Source organism: Lynx canadensis, chromosome A1, assembly GCF_007474595.2.
Source record: "Lynx canadensis isolate LIC74 chromosome A1, mLynCan4.pri.v2, whole genome shotgun sequence".
Taxonomy (NCBI): domain Eukaryota; kingdom Metazoa; phylum Chordata; class Mammalia; order Carnivora; family Felidae; genus Lynx; species Lynx canadensis.
The window spans coordinates 206,711,082-206,734,701 of record NC_044303.2 but is presented as its reverse complement, the minus strand read 5'-3'; the positions used below and the strand labels follow the sequence as shown (position 1 = coordinate 206,734,701).

The following is a 23,620-nucleotide window of genomic DNA, read 5'->3' as shown; positions in this document are numbered from 1 at the left end:
ATGTTTAAAAACCAGCTCTCGGGGCGCCTGGGTGGCGCAGTCGGTTAAGCGTCCGACTTCAGCCAGGTCACGATCTCGCGGTCCGGGAGTTCGAGCCCCGCGTCAGGCTCTGGGCTGATGGCTCAGAGCCTGGAGCCTGTTTCCGATTCTGTGTCTCCCTCTCTCTCTGCCCCTCCCCCGTTCATGCTCTGTCTCTCTCTGTCACAAAAATAAATAAACGTTGATCAAAAAAAATTAAAAAAAAAAAAACCAGCTCTCTGGCAAGGGGAAAACCTGTGATTTACTACAGCACTTGCCTTTTGTTTTCCTATCATAGCTGATCCCAGCTGCCTGTGTGATGCCCCTTAACTCAAACTCGGAAAGAGATGCACAGCAGCAAATTATTATATAGCATTTTTGTAACATAGATTCAATAGATGTAAGTAACCTCAAGAGCATCGATGGTAAAATGTAACAAAATAATGGAGAACTGATAAATTTTGGGTAATTATCACCTATGCTTTTAATATTTTTATTTAATTGTAAGATTATATATCTAATATTCAGTCATGGCTATGTTTACCAATTGGCTTCCCAAGTTCCCAACAATTTAAGGATTGGCTCTTTTAAGCTGGAAGAGCTGGCTCTGGTACATCATTCATGAACCTCACAGGTGATACCTTTTAAATGGTAGTTTTGAAAGGTACTCAAACCTGGCATGCATTGCACAGTTGTTAATGTCTTTCTTGCTGTTACGGTCAAGGGCTCATCTAGCTTCAGCAGCACTGCACTAAGAGCCGTGCCATTTACTTGTTGCATAACTCTGAGAAAGTTATCTAACTTTGATCTCCTATTAGTAAGATGGATATAAACAATCTTTTACTTTTCTGGGAAGGTTGTTACGGGAATTGAGTAAGACAGTACAAGCAAACACCTTCAAAACTATCAAGTATGCAAAGTTTAGATAACAAATTTGCCCTCATCTCATGAGCTGAGTTTAACATGTTACTTGTAAAAGTGCATGAAATAGATGCTTGCTGAGAATACCTAAGTATTGGGTGGGAGGGATCACTGTATTTTAAAAGTAACCATATGGATTGATTGTTTAGGTTCAGTGTAACAGTATTATATGTAAACGTTTGGGTTTTAGCTCTGTCTCTAAAGCCTATTCAATACAATACATTTTTTTAAAGTTTATTTATTTATTTTGAGGAGAGATAGAGACAGCGCAAGTAGGGTAGGTGCAGAGAGGAGAGGGACAGAGGTACAGAGGCTGATGCAGGGCTTGAACTCACAAAACTGTGAGATCATGACCTGAGCCAAATCCAAGAGTTGGATGCTTAACCGACTGAGCCACCCAAGCATCCCTCAATACAATACATCTTAAGAGTAATGTTATTATTGACCGAATTACTATTTCTTTGGAACGGTATCTATTCTGACTTCCTATTTATCATACCAGCAAGACCTTTTCCACCTCCCTTGGTGGTGGTGGACCCCCGGAATTAGCATCTTCTGGATCTGTGGGGAGATAATGGGGAGTTTCTTTACCTGGTCACATGTCACTTGTTACCCATGTCACTTCTATCTGCAGGCAGAGATTGGACTTTTTGGGGTCAGTCTCCCAAAAGGTATTTGAATTTGGCAGTTAGTCCCCAAGGACATTTCCTATGCCCACTAATATATATTAGATGGCTTTAAATTAAGCTGATCAAATTGGAAAACTACTGGTATTTGTTATATGTAAAAGGTTTTCTAAAGGAAGAATTGAATGACTTTTGCTGAAATCACACTATCCATAAAGTAGTCTCAGAAATCATTAGACTCCCTGAAATTCTCTCAAACATGTCAAATTTGTATGCATGGATGTTACCATTAAAATCACATATTTCCTCTGCTCTTATTTTAAATTAAAAGCAATAGGTTATTGATGGGGTATCTGGATGGTTCAGTTGGTTAAGCATCTGGCTGTTGATTTCGGCTCAGGTCATAATCTCATGGTTTGTGAGATCAAGCCCCTGATCGGGTTCTGTACTGACAGTGTGGAGCCTGCTTGAGACTCCCAATCTCCCTCTCTCTCTCCCCCACTTCTGCTCTCACACGTATGTGCATGCTCTCTCTCTCTCTCTCTCAAAATAAATGAATTGAAAAAAATTTTCTCCTTTTTTAAAAGTTTATTTATTTATTTTGAGAGAGACAGAGAGAGCACAAGTAGGGGAGGGGCAGAGAGAGAGAGAGAGGGAGAGAATCCCAAGCAGTCTCCACACTGCCAGCACAGAGTCCAATGTGGGGCTGGAACTCATGAAGCCATGAGATCATTACCTGAGCCAAAACCAAGAGTCGGACACTTAACCAACTGAGCCACCCAGGCACCCCTACACTTTTTTTTTTTTTTTTTTTTAAGAAATAGACTGTTTAGTTCAACAAATGTAGACAGCCTATGTATAAGGCACTGGGCTAGATTCTGCGAGTATGTAGCATATCACTCATTACACTTAGGAAAACAGAAAAGCAAATCAACTAGTAAAATAGGAAGAAAGATACGAACTACCCTTGTTACACTTAGCTTCATCTTGATATTTTAAGAAGACAGGCACTCTTACATGTCTGAGTGTTGTGGTTACCTGAGAGAAGTAGCTTTGGTGGGAGGAAATTCTGAATAAAGCAAACCATTTATCTGTGTGGGATATGGTGCATCTAAATGTTTACTGGAGAAAGCATGGACTCTGCAGTTTGGGAAGCCTGGGCTTGAATCTCTAATCCACTACTTACCGGCTGTTTGCCTATGGGCAAATTAGTTACATTAGTTTTCTCATCTGTAAATTGATGACAATAACACTGACCTCATTGAGTTGTGGAAGGATTAAAAATCAACCGTAATAGGTGATATAAAATGTTCATTACCTTTGTATTCTGTCCCTTCATTCATCAGTAATTTTTCACTGGAAATTTTGCTTATCATCACCATCGGCACTAGGGTGCCGCCATGATAGGCTGTCATACCTCAAAGTTGACATTTTCCAAATTAGCTGGAACACGGTATGGATTACTTGCTCTACTGCTTTTGACAGCTTTACATATTCCTCCAGTGAAAGAGTTATCAAGGACTTCTCCTCTGGGCTCTCCTGCTAGAAAATGAAACCTGGAAACAAAGTAATTTTCAAGAATTCAATACATATAGAGCAATCTTTAAAATTTACTGTGCTTATATGAAAGAAATTCCTTTCTTAGACATTTTTGACTCATGACAAATGACTTGAAGAAAAGCCCCCCCCCCGCCTTTTTTTTTTTTTTTTCATTTATGGTGAGGCATCCAGAAATTGCTGGAAGCCAAAACTCAGCCCCTCTGGCTCAGTTAGATTCCTCCCTATTCCACTCACTTAATTATTCTGGGCTTTTAGCATGAAAAAAAATTAGGTTTATTTTATTTTATGACTTATAAAACCGGTGCAAACTTTGGAAGCAGATTGTAAAATAAATTATTACATAATTAATGTCATTCTCAGTTCACTTCCTTCAGTATGATACAGTAAAGGAATTCTTATAGAGAGCTAGTAATTAAACATTAATGACAATATTTTAATGAAATTGTAATATTGTTTTTTAATACCTGTAATAATATTTAAAATTTATTCAACAAATGCTTACATTTATTTATTCCCATGTATGTATTTACTATATGTATATTTTACACATGTATTTACTATATATGTATACTTACATATATATACATATATATAGTATATGTAAATATATATAGTATATGTAAATATACATATATATTTATTATATGTATGTATGTATATCTGTATGTATATAGTAGACATGTCATGCACTATTTGATCTATATTTAATGTCACTATTATATTTATTTAATAGTTGTGATAATCATGTGATGTAGATATAGATATAATTATTTCTCCTATTTTACAAATGAGGGAACTCAAGGATATTAGCACAAATCAAGTATTTAGTAAATTATAGAAATTTAAGAAATTGTTTTGTGGTAGATGAAAAACTTCTCTAAGATGCCACTGGATTTCCTAAAAACAAAAATTAACTATTCAGACCTCATCAAGATAAAAAAGTTCTGCACAGTGAAGGAAACAATCAGTAAAACTGAAGGCAACTGACAGAATGGGAGAAGATATTTGCAAATGATATATCAGATAAAGTGTTAGTATCCAAAATCTATAAAGAACTTTTCAAACTCAACATTAAAAAAGCAAATAATTTGGTGAAGAAATGGGTAGAAGACATGAATAGACACTTTGCCAAAGAAGACATCCAGATGGTTAACAGACACATGAAAAGATGCTCAACATCACTTATTATCAGAGAAATACAAATCAAAACCACAATGAGATAACACTTCACACCTGTCAGAGTGGCTAAAATTAACAACTCAGGAAACAACAGATGTTGGTGAGGATGGGGAGAAAGGAGAACCCTTTTGCACTGTTAGTGAGAATACAAATGCATGTAGGCACTGTGGAAAACAGTAAGGAGTGTCCTCAAAACACTAAAAATAGAACTGCCCTACAACCCAGCAATTGCACTACTAGGTGTTTACCCAAAGGATACAAAAATGCTGATTCAAAGGGGCACATGCACTCTAATATTTCTAGCAGCACTATCAACAATGGCCAAATTATGGAAAGAGCCGAAATGTCCATCGACTGATGAATGGATAAAGCAGATGTGGTATATATATACAATGGAGTATTAGTTGGAGATCAAAAAGAATGAAATCCTGCCATTTGCAACAATGTGGATGGAACTAGAGTGTATTATGCTAATCAATATAAGTCAATCAGAGAAAGACAAATATATTATTTCACTCATATGTGGAATTTAAGAAACAAAACAGATGAACATAGGAGAAGGGAAGGAAAAATAAGATAAAAACAGAGGAGGCAAACCGGAAGAGACTCTTAAATACAGATAATAAATTGAGGGTTTATGGGGTGGGGGGAATGGGTGATGGGCATTAATTAGGGCACCTGTTGGGATGAGCACTGGGTGTCATATGTAATAGATGCATCACTGGGTTCTACTCCTGAAACCAATGCCACACTGTATGTTAATTAACTTGAATTGAAAAAAAAATTAAATAGAACTACCAAAAGAAGATGCTAATATATTTATAAATTCGTATAGATATTAATATGTATTCTGTGAAAATAAGTTTTGTGTCAAAAAGTTTGATAATGCTGGATTACATATGATGAGATAATAGAAAAATATATGTAATGATCTGTGCCCCTAGCTCCTGGGGCTTCCTAAGTGATAAGAGCACTGAGAGCATCTTTTGTTCTAATATTTGGTTTTCGGGTTTTTTTTTAAATGTTTATTTATTTTTGAGAGAGAGACAGAGTGCAAGCAGAGGAAGGACAGAGAGAGAGAGAGAGATGCAGAATCTGAAGCAGGCCCCGGGCTCTGGGCTGTCAGCACAGAGCCGGTGCAGGGCTTGAACTCACAGACCGTGAGATCATGACCTGAGCCAAAGTCGGACGCTTAACCAACTGAGCCACCCCGGCACCCCCTAATATTTGGTCTTTGATCCTAGTTTCTGACACAGGGCTCCTAAATCCCCTAGAATTTCCTGGGTGATAAGAGTGTCTTTGTTGTAATGAGGTGACTTTTGGTAGGCTCCTGAGTAGGGGCTGGTCACCAGAAAAACCAAGCCATTTTAGAAGCTTGGAATATCCAGCCTTATCTCCCACCTCTTGAGAGGGGAGAGGGGCTGGAAATGGAGTCAATGATGGATCATGCCTACATAAAAAATCTCACAAGTATGGGGTTCAGATTGCTTCTCAGTTGGTACACATGGAAGTGCTGTGAGAGTGGCCTCCCTGGTGGGGGCATGGAAGCTCCATGCCTCTTCCCATATACCTTGCCTTACTCATCTCTTCCAACTGGAGGTTCATCTGTATTGCTTTTCATATCGTTTTTATCATAAACTTGTAAACAGTGTTAAAAAAAAAGAAACAACAAAATGGAGTCACTTGGGCTAAGCTTCATGTCAGCAAACCAAGACTGAATGCCTAATCTTATTGCAGTTCTCAACTACCTTCCTAGGAATGTGGCCTTAAACCAGCAATGTGGAATTACCTGGTCAGCACTAGTGAACTAATCTGCCTGATTGACCCCTGCCTTCCCTCATAGGAAAGTGACCTTGCCTGAAATGATCCACTCTTTGCAAAAACTTCCTTGCTCCATCTCCTTCTGCCCATAAAAGTCTTCCATTTTGTATAGCTCCTCAGAGCTCCTTTCTATCTGCTAGACGGGATGCTGTCTGATTCATGAATCATTGAATGAAGCCAATTAGATCTTCACTTACTCAGTTGAATTTTGTTTTTTAACAATAGTAAGTAAATTGTTTTACTGAGTTCCATGAGCCATTCTAAGCAAATTAATCAAAGAGGAGGGAGTCCCGAAAACCTCCTAGGTGTCAGAATCATAGGTGACAATTAGAACTTATGATTAGCATCTGAGGGGGGTGGTCTTGTGGGACCAAGCCATTAACCTGTGGGATTTGACACTATCTTTAGACAGATGGTATCAGACCTTATACTGTTTCATACAATGTACTTAAGAATTTGTCACAAACAAGAAAGGGCTTGAGAAAAATGGCTCCAGGTCATGAGGAATCTATAAAGGCAGCAGAGAGCCCAAAGATAGTTTGATGAAGGTGGTTCTATGAGGGCCATCCTGAGGAATCTTTTAGGAGTTAATTCAACTATGTAGCAATTTTCACTTTCATTCATTCTCCTCCTTCTGCGGTATTTAACTTGGCTTTAAATATTTTGGTGTTTCAAATACACCATACTCTTTCATATTTTAAGTTTTTAAAGTGTTTTTGTCTAGTTTGGCGTTATGTGTCATATTTTGTAACTTTTAAAATTTAATTAAAAATTATATATACACACATAATGTAAATATGCATGTGTGTACGTGTGTGTGTGTGTGTGTGTGTGTGTGTGTATGTATGCATTTGTACCTAGACTGAGGCTAAGAAAAAACAAATAGTATGCTGTTATTGCCTGATTCTTGCTTCAGGTTTAATACCTGGTGACTGCTGCTGGCAATGTAGGAATGTTGATATGTCTTGTTAAATTCTTTCTTGGGGAGATGCTACTTCAAAAGAAGTATGGCTGGGGTGCCTGGGTGGCTCAGTCAGTTAAGCGTTCAACTTTGGTTCAGGTCATGATCTTGTGGTTCATGGGTTTGAGCCCCATATCAGGCTCTGTGTTGACAGCTCAGAGCTTGAATTCTGTGTCCTCCTCTCTCTCTGCCCCTCCCCCACTCACACTCTATCTGTCTGTCTCTCTCAAATAAATAAATAAATAAACAAACAAACAAACAAACATAAAAAGAAGAGGTATGGCTACCTAGGAGGCTACTGTTTTGGGGTGGGAATGTGTTAGAGAGGGGGCAGAGATTCTAAGGCCAGCAGATTAGAAAGAGATTCCAGTAAACAGCTCTCAAAATTCTCAGTCCCTGGAGAGGCGAGGAGAGGACTGGCTGTCCCCGAGCAGCAGGTTTTGCTCATTTCTGAGAAACCTTGGGACAACAGCTCTGGTTGGCAGAGGGCCGCATGGTCCTTTTGCCAAAGTACACATAGCATGTGGTCCTCCCCATCTGTAACTCTAGAGTCTAGACCAACTGAGCAAGAGGTGAATTTGTAATGTCACCCCTCATCAATCAGAACATTAAAAAATGTGATTATCAGTGGGAGTTTTTGGCTGAGGCTTTCTTCCAGGGAAAGGAAAAGAAGGAAACCATTTTTATACATTGATAAGAAAATGCTATTGAAACACTCTCACTGAAATTAACTCTAATTAGGAATTCTAAGGACAGAACCTCAAACCAGTTTGTAGTCATCCAATGTACACAACAACCCAGAAACATTCAATAACTTCATTACAATGTAATGAGTTAATGCAGAACTAGCTCTAGAACCTGGATCCCTTTACTTCCAGGCTAGTAGTTGCTCCCCATTTTACTTCTATCCTTGAATTTGGCTCACTAGCTTCTGGTTTTCATTCTACTCAAATAAGGTTGTATTTGCAACTACTGCTGTTTGTCTTTGGTGCCTCCAGGTTTCATATTATACAAGTCTGGCTGCATAACTGAAGACTTAAGAGTCTAATACAAAGCAATAAAAGCCTATAGCAAACTATTTGCTTTCTGGCCCAAAATTGATGGGAAAAAGAGAGTACAGATTATCTTTACTGATTTTCCTTATACTTCCACCTAAGGTTTAGTTCTGTTTTCATTGTCTTATATTTCCCAAAGTATTCTGAGACATTGGCTCGGTCCAATGGATTTAGAATTCCTTGCCAAGCCTCCAATGTCCTCATGACCTAAAATAGGAATGTTAGAATTGCTGAGTACTATTCAAAGACTGGAAGGAGGTTTGCCCGGTCTACTGACATTTCTTCCAGTATGTTCTCATTTCTAAGGTGGATACTGTCCTAAATCAGAATGTAATGGTGGGAATAACCTGGGTTTTGAAATCTGGATTTTAATTCTTGTGTCAGCATTTACTAGCTGGTAGACTTGGGCATTTTATCTCACCTTCCTGAGTCTCAGTTTCCTAGTTTGTAAGGTGAGCAAGTAGGACAGGTGACTATGCAGGTTTGATTCTGCCTTTAAACTGTCCTGACCTATCAGTGCATCACATAGTTCATGTGAGAGGAAGTTTGGGCGCCTTAGCCATGTTCAGTTCACCTCTTACCCTCTTTTCTTACCATTGTTTGTTTGTTTGTTTGTTTGTTTGTTTTTATAAATCACCTTTCTTTTTTTATGTTTACCTCACTCCTTTCCTTCTGACTTTGTCTCCCATTATTGACTCAGGGCTTGCCTCTCACGTTTGCAGACTGGTTTTCCTTCCTGAGTGTTTTGAGTTTCAAGACAGTCACAAGCATACTTTTCTGATACCCTCTTTCTCCATTATCAGTGGGAGTTTTTGGCTAAGGTTTTCTTCCAGGGATAAGAAAAGAAGAAAACCATTTCTGCACATCGATAAGATGGTATTGACACACTCTCACTTAAATCAACTCTAATTAGGACTTCTTCTTTTTTTTTTTTTTATTTATTTTTGAGAGACAAAGAGAGACAGAGCACAAGTAGGGGAGGGGCAGAGAGAGAATGAGACACAGAATCTAGAGCGGGCTCCAGACTCTGAGCTGTTAGCACAGAGCCTGATTTGGGTCTTGAACTCACATGTGAGAGATCATGACCTGAGCCGAAGTTGGACACTTGACTAAGCCACCCAGGTGTCCTATCTAATTAGTACTTCTTAGGACAGAACTTCAAATCGGCTTGTAGTCATCCAACATACAGATGAGGAAACTGTGCATTTTTGATTGGTTACTCACCTATTCAAGACCTAGACCCAGGAATCTACCTTAGTATTTTCTAGAATGGCTGGCATCCTACCAGTTTGCCTGATTCACTCCAGACCTGTCTGAAGGATATATGAGAATGGAAACAATGTTGATGAAGAGCCTGTGGCATTGCCTGGTACAGACTAATTGTGAAAATGCTAAATTCTTTTGCTCCCTAGGAGTGAGGACCATGTCCACATACTGCCTGAGCCAGAAGCCAAGCATTGGAGACAGGGCTGGTAGGAGTCATGAGACGTTGATGAAGAAGGTGGACAATCATGTTTCTCGTTTCTCATTGTTTTCATTGCTACTTCCAGAGCATTCATTCAGAGATGACTTTACTCCCTTAAATGATAAAAAGACATTACATACCCAGTGCCCATCAACTGTACACTGGGGATGGGTTGCTTGTGTGGGCACCGTGCTTTTACTCTTCCACAATCCCTTTCATCCGAATTGTCTCCACAGTCATTTTCTCCATTGCACTGTAACCTGTTGGCAATGCAGCGGCCTAGTCAGGAAAAGCAAACAACATTAACAACAAACGATTATTTGAGAAAATATCCATTGATCTTAAATGAGTGAGTGCTTTAAGTTTCAAGGGAGAGTTGTGAGGGAAAGTTTTCATTATTTTTGATACAGATTTAGGAAATATGGAAATAGATGCTAAGCTGCTATTTTCCCTTTTTTTTTTAGGGTTACAGGGTCACCCTAGAATTACTTAGTCACCATTGGGCTAATTGTCTTAAATAAGGGAGGTAGTGCTGGATCCCATTCTCATTACAGTGAACTTGCTGCAGAGATCATGTTCTGTAGGAGAAAATCAACAGTAAGTCCAGACTTCTGTTTTGATTCAGAACAAAATCAAGGTCACTGTTTTTATTTTTAAAAAACCCCTATAATTTAATATATACACACGATAATATCACTGTACCTCTACATTTTTACGTTGAGTGAGAGAAGCCAGACACATTAGAGTCATGCTACATGATTTTTTTTAAATCTTATGTTCAAGAACATAAAATTTATTATATCTCAGTTTTTGAATAAGTTAAATGCCTAGGTACTACAGTGTTAGGTAGCAGATTAAGTGAGTGAATTTACAAAATAGTACAAACCCCATGTACTTAGATAGTTATCTTCCTTTTAAAATTTGCCGAATATCATAAGGATCCTTGGACTCCATGTATATGTATATATTACAGAAATTGAAATGCCTTATGTACAATGACAGCCCCTCTCCTGTCCCTTAGCCTTTGGCGTAGAATCGGGGATTCTGGCGTCTGTACAACTATGTACAGGTCTCACTGATGACAAGGTTAAATTAAATGTTTTCCTCAAGATGATCTGGTTAATTACTTTAAGTTGTGACGAGCATCTTCCTGCAGCTATGCATGACTATTTTGACTAACTGAAATGCTTTGGGGAAATTGGATATTCTGTTGAATTTAATTTTTTTTATTACTAGAGAGTTACCCAGAAAGCACTTAGTTTCAACTCTTTCGGTAAATAATCTTCACTAAGAAGGTAGAGAAAAATGAAAGTAATTAAGTCTCTTTCTTTGATTATTCAACATTTTACATTGTATCTGAACTATGATTAGAAACAATTATTGTTATGAGCACCATAGTCACACAAGACTGAATACTTTGAGAAAATTGAATTTCTGTGAATCCCAAGATATAACCTGAAAGATACTCTGTTTTTAAAATAGCACATCTCTGGTGTTTTGTTTGTTTGCTTTTTTCAGGGCAGAACAGAATGTATAATTTAGTTTGAAATATAGATGCTTTGTCCAAAGGAAACAAAACCCAAATATTACATTTTTTAAAAGTTTTGAGCTTCGCACTTGCAATTGAGTGAAATTGAGCAAAAGCTAATTTTCGATTTGGTTACAGTAAAAGGAGAAGGAAATCCCATTTTATCAGGTAGAGGTAGGGATATACCTGCAGGATATAGTTCTCATTAGCCTAGCTTTGTGAGTAGGGTACTAGATCTGTTTGAATATAAGAAAACCTATCCATTTGGTTCTTCTGGGGATACTGAAGAGGAGCTATTAGCAAGGGTAGGGATGAAAGCAAGAGGACATCTTTTGAGTGATATTTAGGGGTGGGTGGTGTGAGCGATATAGATCTGATAGTACACAGCTGAGAATGGTTCCAGGCCACAGAGACTCAATGGGATAGGAAGCACAATGGGAGAGATACTGTGAGCCATAAATATATCTCATACCAGGAAAGGAATGGGAAAGGTGAAGGGCAGTTTGATATAGTGCAGGATTTGCAGAAGTCAGTGTGCTTTAGCCAATGCATGTGTACATAAACTTGCACCTAGGGCTGTGCATCATTTAGAAACCGTACATATTTTTCCTATTTACTTGAACTGATTTGTGTTACTGCAGTGGTATGTTATATGCATAATGAGCTATAAATTCTCTAGTGTTTATGCTTAAAATTAGGATTTTGACAGAGGAGTTGGCATAGTGCATGGGGATTATTAGCCTCATGGGTAATTCTCAAAGATCCATGTATGCATTGAAATCATATATTTAGTCTTGGAGAACTCTGAACAGCAATCATGAGCGAAGAAAGGGAAGAGGGAAACTCTCTTTATTTTTTTTAATTAATTTATTTTTATTTAAATGTTTATTTTTATTAAAAGTATTTTTTTATTTTTTATTATTTTTTTAATTTAGCTATTTTTTTATTTTCATTTTTTAATTATGAAATTTATTGTCAAATTGGTTTCCATACAACACCCAGTGTTCATCCCAACAGGTGCCCTCCTCAGTATCCATCACCCACCCACCTCTCCCTCCCTCCCCCCATAAACCCTCAGTTTGTTCTCAGTTTTTAGGAGTCTCTTATGGGGAAACTCTCTTTAGAATAAACAGTTCTTTGTTAATTGAAGGCCAAACATCTTATTGAGTCAAATAATGGTCCATCTAATCTTTTATTCTCTTTGAGAGTGGCATTAACGTATGGTTTTAGAAGAGCAAAGTGGTATATAATCTTCGGTGGAATATTTAACAACCAATAAGCCATGGCACCACCCAATCAAAATGGATGCCAACCACATCTGTGCCAGGGATTAGCCACTTAGTGGCTGGATCATGGGAAGATCTAGGGATTCCTGGTGAAGGCATCTGGACAGCAGCTCAGGGGTTACTAAGAGAGTTCCAGGTAGGAGCAGCTTACCAAACATGGCACGTGCATGTTAATAGTCCATTTTTATCATTTGCTGTGGGTGTACTGTTGATCACCTGTCCTTACCCCACTAGCTTTCCTGAAATCACTTATTATGAATAGGTGGCTCATGGATGTATCTAAAGCCTTCTCAAACTTGTGAATATTTTGACCTAAACAAAGCCCTTTTGTAGTAAATTTCATAGATTTAACATCCATGGAAGAAAGGAGTTCTTTCTGGTAATTTGTTCCAAAACTACCCTTCAAGCTTCGAATAGTTGCACCTCAGTTCTAAATCTTTATCTTAATATTCTGGATTTAATACCTAAGTCTGTATTCTGCTCAGTCATTGCCATCAAGATTTTTTCCATATTCCCTCTTTTGTCAACTAGTGACATGACCTTATGCATGTAGCTGTGAAGTGTGTCTTCCTACCCATGTGCCATCCTCATATCCCAGGTTTTGGCGGGTGTGGGGGGGGGGATGGCACAGAAGAAAAATCCTGATGCCATCATTCTTGTCCAACTTTTGAAGAGGCCAGCAAAGCTGAAGGCAGTAAGCAAGGATCAAGAGGAGGAAAATGTTAGATCTAAGGTCTGGGTCAATTTTCTATGGAATTTGAAATCTGCTCTTTAAGTTATAAATACTTTACTTGTCATTGTGTACCAGAGTACACAAAAATTATATGGATTTTATTCATCTGAATTCCAATTTTTATGTCAAATTGACTATTTAGATAAGAGGTGAGTGAACTATGGCTGATGGGCTAAAACTCACCTGCTGCCTGTTTTTGTAAATAAAATTTGATTGGAACACAGCCATGACCATTTGTTTATATATGGTCTGTGGCAGCTTTATGCTACAATGTCAGAGTTGAGTAGTTGCAACAAAAAATGTACGGCCAAAAAGCCTAAAATATTTACTGTCTGGACCTTAACTGAAAAAGTTTGCAGAAATCAGATTTAAAGTGTTCAAAATGGTGGTGTTAAAGAGCTGTTAATTATTGAGGATACATATGATTAAATAATATATTCAAGATTTGAAATCTAATCTAATGAAACTGAAATATCTGAATGAGTAATGGACTTGATGGGAGTGTTGCCACTATTTAAATCATTTTCAGTCTTCCTTTTGGAATTACCTTTGGAGCCTTTCAATGGACCACCCAAGAAAATCTGTCACATCATCTGTAGTCATCCCCCTGATATATCTTAATATTCTTATCTTAATAAACTATATTGAAGATCTTTTATATCTATAATTCTTTTCAGCTGCTTATTCTGATTATGGATTTGTGCTTATTAATAGCTGAGTTTTACAAGTATCTACTTTCTCTTCCTTTTCCTCCTCCTCTCTTCATCCTGCTTTATCACAGTGTAGGGACCTGGGCATCAGAACTTGAAGAGTAAATGGATCATGGAAATGGTCAAAGTGATTATAACTTGAAAGCTATTTCATACATGAATAGCTTGGCAATTGGTACCATAACTCCCCTGTCTTGCCATACTTAAAATATGGTTAGACTTCTCTATCATGGCTTTTACTGGTAGTCAACTGGAAAAACTATTTAGTCAAGTCATTTTTAGTGGAGACTGAACCTTTTTTATAGTACATTACCACTGTCACAGCGGAATTTATTCTTGCAGTCAACCTCTTCAATTTTGCAGAGCTTAGATGGAATGCATGGTTGGAAAGTCACCAGGGGCTCAGTACATGGTTGTCCTCCAAACTGACTGGGGCGCAAGATGGATCTAACCCTAAACTGAAAGGAAAGGAGAGAAAGGTGAGGAACTCTGAGTCAGGGTCAAAGCCTATATATATTCTTCCTCTAGTGATGTTTTCTAAATTAAGTAATGAATTTTCCAGTTCCATTATTGCATGCCCTGAGGAAAGTCATCACCTCTCTGGGCCTCAGTTTTCCAAACTGTAAAATGGGAAAGCAGGACCAAAGATTTCTAAGACTTCTAACTCTGAAACCATATGAGAATAAATTATATCAAAATCAAATGCACAGATATTTACTGAGTGTCTCACATGCAGTAAATCTTCCAAGGAGTAACAACAGCATTTTTATATCTCAAAGGTAGTGTGAAGTGATCAATGTGAAGGGATTTGGGGTTTTTGTCTTTGTTTTTGTTTTTTGCATAAGGAAGTCAACATGGAAAACAAGGTTGACATATTCTCCACATTTTAAAGGATTTTAAATGGTGAGTAATAAAACAGGGAGTCAGGGAATGATAGACACATGACAAGATCAAAAAGTACTGACTTTGAAGTCAGAAAAATTCAGCTTCAAAATATAGTGTCTCTACTCATCAGAGGCATATTCTTGGGAAAATTACTTATTTCCTAATGAGCTCTAACTTCCTCATCTGTAAAATGGGTAGGAAAGCACACTCTCATGTGTGAACAAGATGATATAAGGGCCTAGAACAGTTTCCCTCAGACAGTGGGTGCTCCACAAATGAGTTCCTTTTTCTTCCCAAATGTGTGACTGCTGAGCACCCACTCTAATTGGGGTTTCTGAGGGCCAATGCCCTTACAGGAATGAGCTGAAGTGAGTAAATACTGCAGCTGGAAAGAATAAACAAATTGAGGGACTTTCCCATGGGGAGAGGGAAATTAGAAGCAGGGCCAGGAGTCAGTCTTTTGATTAATGTCTCTCATTTTTTTTTTTAAGAGAGAGAGAGAGAATTCATGTGCAAGACAGGGAGAGAGAGAGAGAGAGTGAGAAAGAGAGAGAGAATCTTAAGTAGGCTCCAGTCTCCATGCTCAGCATAGAGCCTGACTTGGGGCTTGATCCCATGACCCTGGGATCATGACCTGAACTGAAATCAAGAGTCAGATGCTTAACCGATGGAGCCACGTGGGTGTATCTAATGTCCCTCATTTGTCTGATTTTAAATTTTGGACTGAAATCCCCATTTTCTAGCACCTGCTTTTGCTTTCTGAGCTCTCAGAGGGAACAGGCAGTGGAATCCAGAGCTCAATAAGAACAATATCAATACTGGGGGTAGAATTTCCTTTGAAAGATTGCTAAATGGAATTTTCCCTCAATGGAAGCTGGAATGGTGTATTTTCAGAAACTGAGGAAATTGAGCATTTCTGTGATTGTTGATCCTGTCAGGTCATCCAAATCTTTTATTGTGATTCAGATTTCCTGAAGATGCCCATGGGTCACCTACCTGTTTTTCGACACAAGGGTCACAGGCTGACCATGGTCCATAATCTCCCAGGAGGCAGTTGATAGGACAACGTTGCAGGTTACATTCTCTAGTCTCCAGCTTAGTGCAAAGCTGGTCACAAAAGTTATCCAGATAGTACTGATCAACTACTATTTTTCTGTAATAGTGAGAAAAGATCTGCTTAGAATGAGTATATTCACTGTGGTTCCATCCCCATAAGAAAAATACCACTGAGCATTGACCACGATGAATAAAAAGAAAGAAATTGTTTTGGAAAGTCAGGCAGGTTGGCATCTGTGCAGTTCTTACCACTTAACAGCATTCAGGACTGGATACATAATTTTTGGGGCCCAGTGCAAAATGAAAATGAGGGGCCTCTTGTTAAAACATTATTAGGAATTTTGAGACAGCGACGGCAGCGCATTAAGCCAAGCATGGAGCCCTTCTAAGTGTGGTCCTATGTGACTGCATAGGAAACACATCCATGAAGCTGGCCCTCATGGAAGTCTCTGAAGGGACTGGATAGGAAAGAAAAGAAAGAAGAAAGTTTCTGCAAATTCCTTACATTATGACAACACAGTGTAATAAGTATAATGATTGAGACAGAGTCAGAGTGCTGTGAGGCCAAAGATCCAAAGAGAAAAATAATAGGAGAGATAAATCTTGAAAAATTCATGTGACACCTCCAGGCATCAAAGGGCAGGGTATGCGGGGGGAAAGGCACATGCCAAGATTACAGGTGGAAGAACAGGAAGCATCCATGGGGGAGCTAGTGGATGGGCCCGGGTGGTGCTGGTGGAGAAGAGCCGGGTGTATTGTTGTGCTTTATTTGGTAGCCAGTGGAGAGCTACTGAGGGACTCTTGAGTGAAGGACTATTAAAGCTTTAACCTACTTAGTGGATGATTTATTGGGGGAGTCAGTTGGTGATTTTAATGAGACTCACACTGCGCATGTAAAAAGAGTTTTGTAAAATAGGTCTCTAAAAACCTATAATGATTAAAGCACATTAAATATATACCTTTCTTCCCTAGTCATGTGAGCATCTTCATGGAACAGAAACATTGAACAGTTTTAAAGAAACTGTGGGGGCTAAGTAGTCTGAATCGGTGAGAACACTGAATTATTAAATGTTTTCAATTAAACACGGTTTTCCTGACTTCTTCTACTTGCTGACAATCAAGCTAATAGCTAATAGCGCTGCTCAATTGAGGTCCTGTTAGACTCAGTTTAATGAGTAGAAAATTCTCCATAATTAACTCACTAACTGTAGGCAAGTGGAGCTATACACTGATTGAAAAAAGGCTTGAGTAGAGATTCTTAGCAAGTTAAATAGTCAACAGAAAATATTGCACACATTCTTAATTAAATTTCTTCGAAGCTCCTTGATTTTATGGAGAGAACAAATGCAGACTTCCTTTCAACCGTATGTGGAAAAGACCTCAAATTCCATCCAAATCGAATCCCATGATTTCTTACTTTGAGATATACTTTTTTCTTCCTCATTGCTTGGTGTGGCACTTTTGATATTGCTAAGTCTGTCTGTGAGGTTTCCCATGGCACAAAGTCAATCTTCATAGCTCGCACCCACCTCTGTCTGCTCTGGGTTCCAGAATTACAGGTTTTTGAGCAGCTGGACCACTGACTCCATGGGTAATGATCACAGAAACAGGGTTGGCACTTGTCAATCAGAGCACTCAGGAGGATGAAATATAAGATGGAGTGTCTGGCCATGCCTTGAAACCTCTAAGCCCTGAAGGGGAATAATAAAATACATATCAAACAGTTGTTGGGGTTAAAACTTTACAAGTCACTCTCAGTTACAGACTCAGCTATGATCTTAGAAATTATTTGCGTCTCCCCGCCCCCCCTTAACGCAAGTTTACACCTATAAATCCCCGTGCTCATGACTACGAATCCTACTTTCTTTTTTAAGATCCTACTTATATTTTTAGAGTGGATATTCCCATAGTTACAACTCCCAGTACTAGTAAGTTTCTCTGAGCTGTTAGTGACAGGCTATAAGACAAAGTGTTGCAGTATATACATTTGTATTACACTTCATTCCAAAATGGAATTTTGTGTGGGCAGTACCCTCAATTACGTGGCAAGTTTTCATACTTTTCTGGATTGGGGGAGGAGTTTGGAGCATTTTTCTGGAAGCTCTAATTTCTTGGTATCCTAGAAACCTGCTAAAGAGAGTTCAATGTTTAACTGTCTCTACCTATGGAGTCACAGAAGTTAGAGCTGAAATGGATCTTTGAAATCTCCAGGTTAAACCCCCTCATTTTCTGGATAATGAACTGGGGCTTAAGGAGGTACAATAATGTTGAGACTACATGGCAACTAAGAGCCGAAGACTCCTCATTCTTGGATGAGGTGCACCCTTTCACTGAACTTCTAATCACATTAATGATTGTGTAACTGGAACATCTAGTTGCTTTGAACTCTACCACCCGGGCCACAAGAGGGTTTTTCCAGATGTAACTGAATGCCAGAGAAAACTTTGACCAGTGGTTCGCCTCTGTGTGCTGTGGAGCCTTGACGATCTGTGAGCTATTGAAAGGAATTTGCAAAACCACTTCTGCTCCCAGTGTTGTTATTTGATCTTTTTTTCTTTTGAAAAAAAAAAATGTTTATTTATTTTTGAGAGAGAGAGAGAGCACGAGCGAGGAAGGGGCAGAGAGAGGGAGACACAGAATCCCAAGCAGGCTCCAGGCTCTGAGCTCTTGGCACAGAGCCTGATGCGGGGCTCGAACCCGTGAACTGGGAGATCATGACCTGAGCTGAAGTTGGACGTCCAACTGACTGAATCACCTAGGCGCCCCTAGCTGTGTTGATCTTAGTATCTCTCACAAAACATGCAACATGATTAAGTATATATAGAAAATGCTGCTGTAACTTTCATTTAAAGAGGTAAAATGGCATTCACCTAATTTCTCTGTGTCTCAGTTTCGTCATCTGTAAAACAGCAATAATACTCTCCCTTGTTCATAAGGTTTTTGCTAGAGTTCAGTAAGAAAATTCATGTAAAGTGCTTAGGACAATCCTTGGCATGGAATCATCACTCAATAAAAATTAGCTTTTCAAGTTAGTAATAACATTTAAGAGTGCAACAAATTTAATTATAGCTATTGTTTATGCATTTTTCAAAATTAGGGGCTCTTAAGTAGAAGTGAGGATCATGTGAAGACCAAAAATATGTTTTGATATTAAATAAGGCTATTCATATTCAAAAAAAAATTAAAAATATGACTTTAGTTACTTTTCATCCTACAAATAAAACCAGATCTCTGAACATTTTATTTGAAATTGCAATTTTCCACCAGTGTTTCCCACCCTCCTTCACTGCTTTGTTTTTCTTTGTTATACATCCCCTCCTGATACATAAATTACTGAGGTTTAAATAAATATCTCCTCTTCCCCTTTTCCTTCTTCTTTTTTAAAATGTTTATTTATTTATTTTGAGAGAAAAAGAGGGTGAGTGAATAGAGGAGGGGCTGAAAGAGAGAGAGAGAGAGAATCTCAAGCAGGCTCAGTTCTGTCTGTGCCCGATGGAGGGCTCGAACTCATGAACTGTGAGATCATGACCTGAGGCAAAATCAACAGCTGGCTGCTTAACCAACTGAGCCACCCAGGTGCCCCTTTCCTTCTTCCTTAGAATGCAAACAGCATGGTGGTTGATCTCTTTTGTCTGTTTTATTCATTTCAGCATTAAGAAGAATGAGAGCAAGCATAGCATATAATGAGTAAATATTTTTTAATGGAGTCTGGGAAACAGTTTAGAAATTGGTTCTTATGAAACAGGAATGTAATAATGTGAGTCCGTAATTACAGCCATTTTGTAATAACTGTTCTTAAATTTTCTGTCAAATTAAGGATATTTGATAGATTTTAGAAATGAGCTTGTCTAATTGTCTTCCATTGTTTTCACGAGTGATGGTTTGTAGCATAACTGCTTTACCTCTAGTTTGTTATAACAGTTCACTGAAATAAAAAATTACACCTTTTGAGATTCAGATTTCTTTTAAAGCACTTGTAATTTATTTGGTTAGTCCACCTCTTATTTATCTGATAACATTTATTAAGTTCTGAATTGTATCAAAATGTGAAGCGCCTGGGTGGCTCAGTCGGTTAAGCGTCTGACTTCAGCTCAGGTCATGAGCTCTCAGTTTGAGAGTTCAAGCCCCATGTCGGGCTCTATGCTGACAGCTCAGAGCCTGAAGCCTGCTTCAGATTCTGTGTCTCCCTCTCTCTGCTCCTCCCCCGTTCTTTCTCTCTCTCTCTCTCTCTCTCTCTCTCTCTCTGCCTCTGATATAAAGAAACATTAAAAAAATTTTAAATTGTATCAAAATGTATGAAAAAGAAAATTAAGATGGTTTATAATATAATCAACCAGAAAATTTCTGCTGACTTTCAAAAAATAAAAACAACACGTGCTTATATTTGAAATTTTTAAACAGGCAAGAAAGAAAAATACAAGGCCAGATTTCTCTTTTACCTGTAGCCAGAATCAGTCCCCACACATAATCACTGTTTTATCTTTTTATAGGTATCCAATGGAAGGAAAATTCTTCTGTACATTACCTTACACATATACATATGCATGTTCTTTAAATATATGCACATAAATAGGACATGTGATGTATATTACTCTGTACTTTGCTGTTTTCACTTCATAATACACTTTGACTATCTTTCTATATTGATAGATGCATATCTACTTCATCTTTTTAATGGTTGCATAGTTTTATACCAATATGGGTGTATTACATTGGATTTAACTATTATCCTAATTTTACGCATTTAGTTTACACCTACACTGCCATAAACACCTTCATATTGTATCTTAATATATATACTTTTGTAGTATATGCATGGGACCAATGGGTGTGTTCCTAGCAGTAGGTGACTTAGTCAAATCATGTGAAATTTAAAATATTAATAAGTATTGCCACATTGCCCTACTGAAATATGGCCACCTCAAATGTTTCAGAGGGTAAGTTTCTGATTATATTTTAATGTATTTTTTATGTACTTTTATGTATTTTTAATATATTTTAATATCTTACATTTCTTAGTTGTGATAAGAGGATACTTCGGCCAAAAAAAATGGGTTCATCATTTTGTAAATCTTCATTCAAACTAAGAGTTTGGGATCAGATGTAATAATTATTTCTTCAATATGCTCAAATATTAGAGCACTTCTTCTTAATAAACCAGTGAGATTTTTGAACTCCCCTACAAGCTCAGAGAAAAAAGCTACCATAAAAGCAACCAAAACTATTGACACGTGACAGAATGTCCTTCAATTTAAAATGGAATTGACATACATTTGAGTATCCATTGTGTACTGCTCAGCATTGAGTGAGACACAAAGAACAGAATACATTATCACTGTCTGGGGAAGGTAGACAGAAACTGAACATTCTTCCTATGCTTTTCATCCAAGCTTTTTAAATGTAACTCATAGATAAGCTGCTACTTATCTATAAGCGACTACTGCCCTAGGCTATTTGAATCGCAAAAATTAAAGGTTGCTACACTTGCCTGCTGATTTTGGTTCCCTGGTTAGTAACCTATCTTTCTTAGTTTTCCTGGGCAGCCCGGAACCATAGGACATTGGGACAAAGAGTGTCCAGACAGAATTTAGCTTATGATTAGACAGAATAGAATGAGTCTTAAACATCAGACCCAAACTCCAGATTGGGTATTTTTTCACTGGCTTCAGGGTCCTTGAGAGCTTAGACTCCTAAAGAATGTGAAGTTTCCCTGTTACCAACCACTAGACTGACCACCACTCTACCCTCTCATACCCAAACTGGGATCTTCTCATATAGGAACTGCATCAACAAGGAAGCCTAAACAGAAGAGGGTTTTGTTGTTGTTGTTTATTTATTTACTTCTCTCATACATTTTGAAGAAATGGTTTTCTTCCAGAAAAGTTCCTTCAATTGCAGAGAAAACAAAATTTTAAAGCATTTTGTTGAATTAACCTGTAGATGATTGGGGGAAGTTGAATTACAAGAGACTACCAGTTCTCAGTTCTCAGCAGAAAGTATCTGTTTCAACTTCCAAAAGCTTGAAAGGCAAAGATGGACTTTATTCCAACTAATATCAAAAACCACAAGAACAGAATCCTTATAAAATTATTCTGATCTCTTCTCTGGGTATAACTGTTCTGAGGCAATTTGGAAAATGCTATAAATTAAGACAGTAATGTCAAAGCTTCTGATTTGAGGAGATGCTAATAAAAGAACTAACTGGTATATTCTCATTTGATAACATTTTATTGTTATGAGGAAAAATTGTTTCATGTTAAAAGGATTAATTTTCATTCAAATAAAGATTATTATTTCTCTAATTTTGTTATTACCATGGCCCAGCATAAAATATCAAATGTTTCCTTATTTATGAATTTCCAACATCTCTGGGCATTTTGAAACATCTAAAATTATATGTGGGCATTTTACCCATTACCATACCATTTTCATAGAGACATGGAACAAAAGAGTGTTCAGTGAATAGAGGAAAATACAAAAAAATCTTCTGTGGTGCCATGGTGGGAGAGTACCAATTCTCTAGTTTCTTATAATTGCCACCTCCCTTGTACTCTAAAAGTCAGTGATCCCACTGAACCATTGAAGACAGCTTTGTGAGCATTTAGAGAATTCTAGTGTAGAGTGAAGTCCATCTTATTCTGACCTGCCACCTTCTGATGTACACGCCTCACATGAACGATCTATCTGTAAGGCAGTTCAGCATATCTTACCCGACAGTTCAAAGGATGTTCTAGTTTGCCCCCAGCTGCAGGTTCTTCCTTTCCATCTCCTTGTAAATTTCTTGAATCTCTTTATTTCATATTTTGTTCTTCTGTGCATTCCCCAGAGGCTCAAAAAATGATATGTACCATTGCTAGGATAGGCTGGGGTGTCCAGGAGTATGACTCATCTTTTGACTAAAGGGTATGTTTGCTTTACTTTTAACTCTAGTGTAACTCATAGAAAAAACTTGATCTCAACAAGGTAGTTCTCTGGAAGTTCTTTAAGAGACATGATCTTTTAGTTCTTTTGAGATTTAAGCTAGGTAGAAAGGCAAATAAGTGGCTATAATCTGAGTTATGTATTTTCACGCATGAAAGGGTACGTTTGTTGGAAACATGATCCATAACTCTGAAATATTAAGATTACAAATGAAATCATTATATCACTCACCTGTAAACAGAGTCTGTGGTGTCCAGAGAGCTTATCTGCAAATGGCTGAAAAAATAATAGGGACTTTCTCAAAACAAAAAGGGGTTATATGATAATCCAAACAAGCTTCCTCCCTCCTATTGCTAGCTAATATAAGGTCCTAACCCGGAGATCTAACGTGTTGTCAAAATAAACACACTGTGGAAACTCTGGACTTTGCAAATGATTACTTCAGCAGTAATACTGAAACTCTGTGTGAGATATTACACAGGGTCCTGAATTTTCAGTGATTTTCCCACTCAAGGGATATTGTAACAGAAAAAAAATCTCTGACTCCATTTTTGAAAACCCCTTTAGAATACATTGCTTAAAATTGTCTTCCCTTTAGGAATGTGTCCAGATAATTAAAATACGTATTGATTCTTATTTTTTTCTGATTATAGAATATTTATTGAGGAAGATTTAGAAAATATGGAAAAATGTGAAGAGGAAAATTAAAATCATTTTTAATAACCAGACAAAATCATTTTTAATAACCAGTATTTACTCCAATACTTGGAGTAAATACTCCCAGTCATACTATATGTATATGTGTGTGTGCCTCTCTCTTTGTAAGTATACACATGCACAGGAATATGTGTACATATATAACTTTATAATTTTGTAAGTGACATCACATATTTTT

General features: G+C 37.8%; 1 protein-coding gene across 2 annotated transcripts in view; it reads right to left on the bottom strand.

The window, feature by feature from the left end:
* The window catches only part of C6 (complement C6), a 64,753-nt gene extending 41,671 nt beyond the window's left edge, over positions 1–23,082 (bottom strand). Inside the window, exons 1-6 of one of the 2 annotated variants that reach the window (XM_030330637.1) lie at positions 22,957–23,082; positions 17,334–17,495; positions 15,745–15,901; positions 14,177–14,321; positions 9,747–9,885; positions 2,983–3,121 (exon numbers count right to left, since the gene is read on the bottom strand). In XM_030330637.1, coding sequence (XP_030186497.1) covers positions 2,983–3,121; positions 9,747–9,885; positions 14,177–14,321; positions 15,745–15,901; positions 17,334–17,476 — 723 coding nt within the window. In that variant the 5' untranslated portion in view covers positions 17,477–17,495; positions 22,957–23,082. Of the gene's footprint in view, positions 1–2,982; positions 3,122–9,746; positions 9,886–14,176; positions 14,322–15,744; positions 15,902–17,333; positions 17,496–22,514; positions 22,655–22,956 lie in introns of those variants that run through there. The other variant, XM_030330628.1, reaches the window with a different exon arrangement.
* Positions 23,083–23,620: the final 538 nt, after the last annotated feature.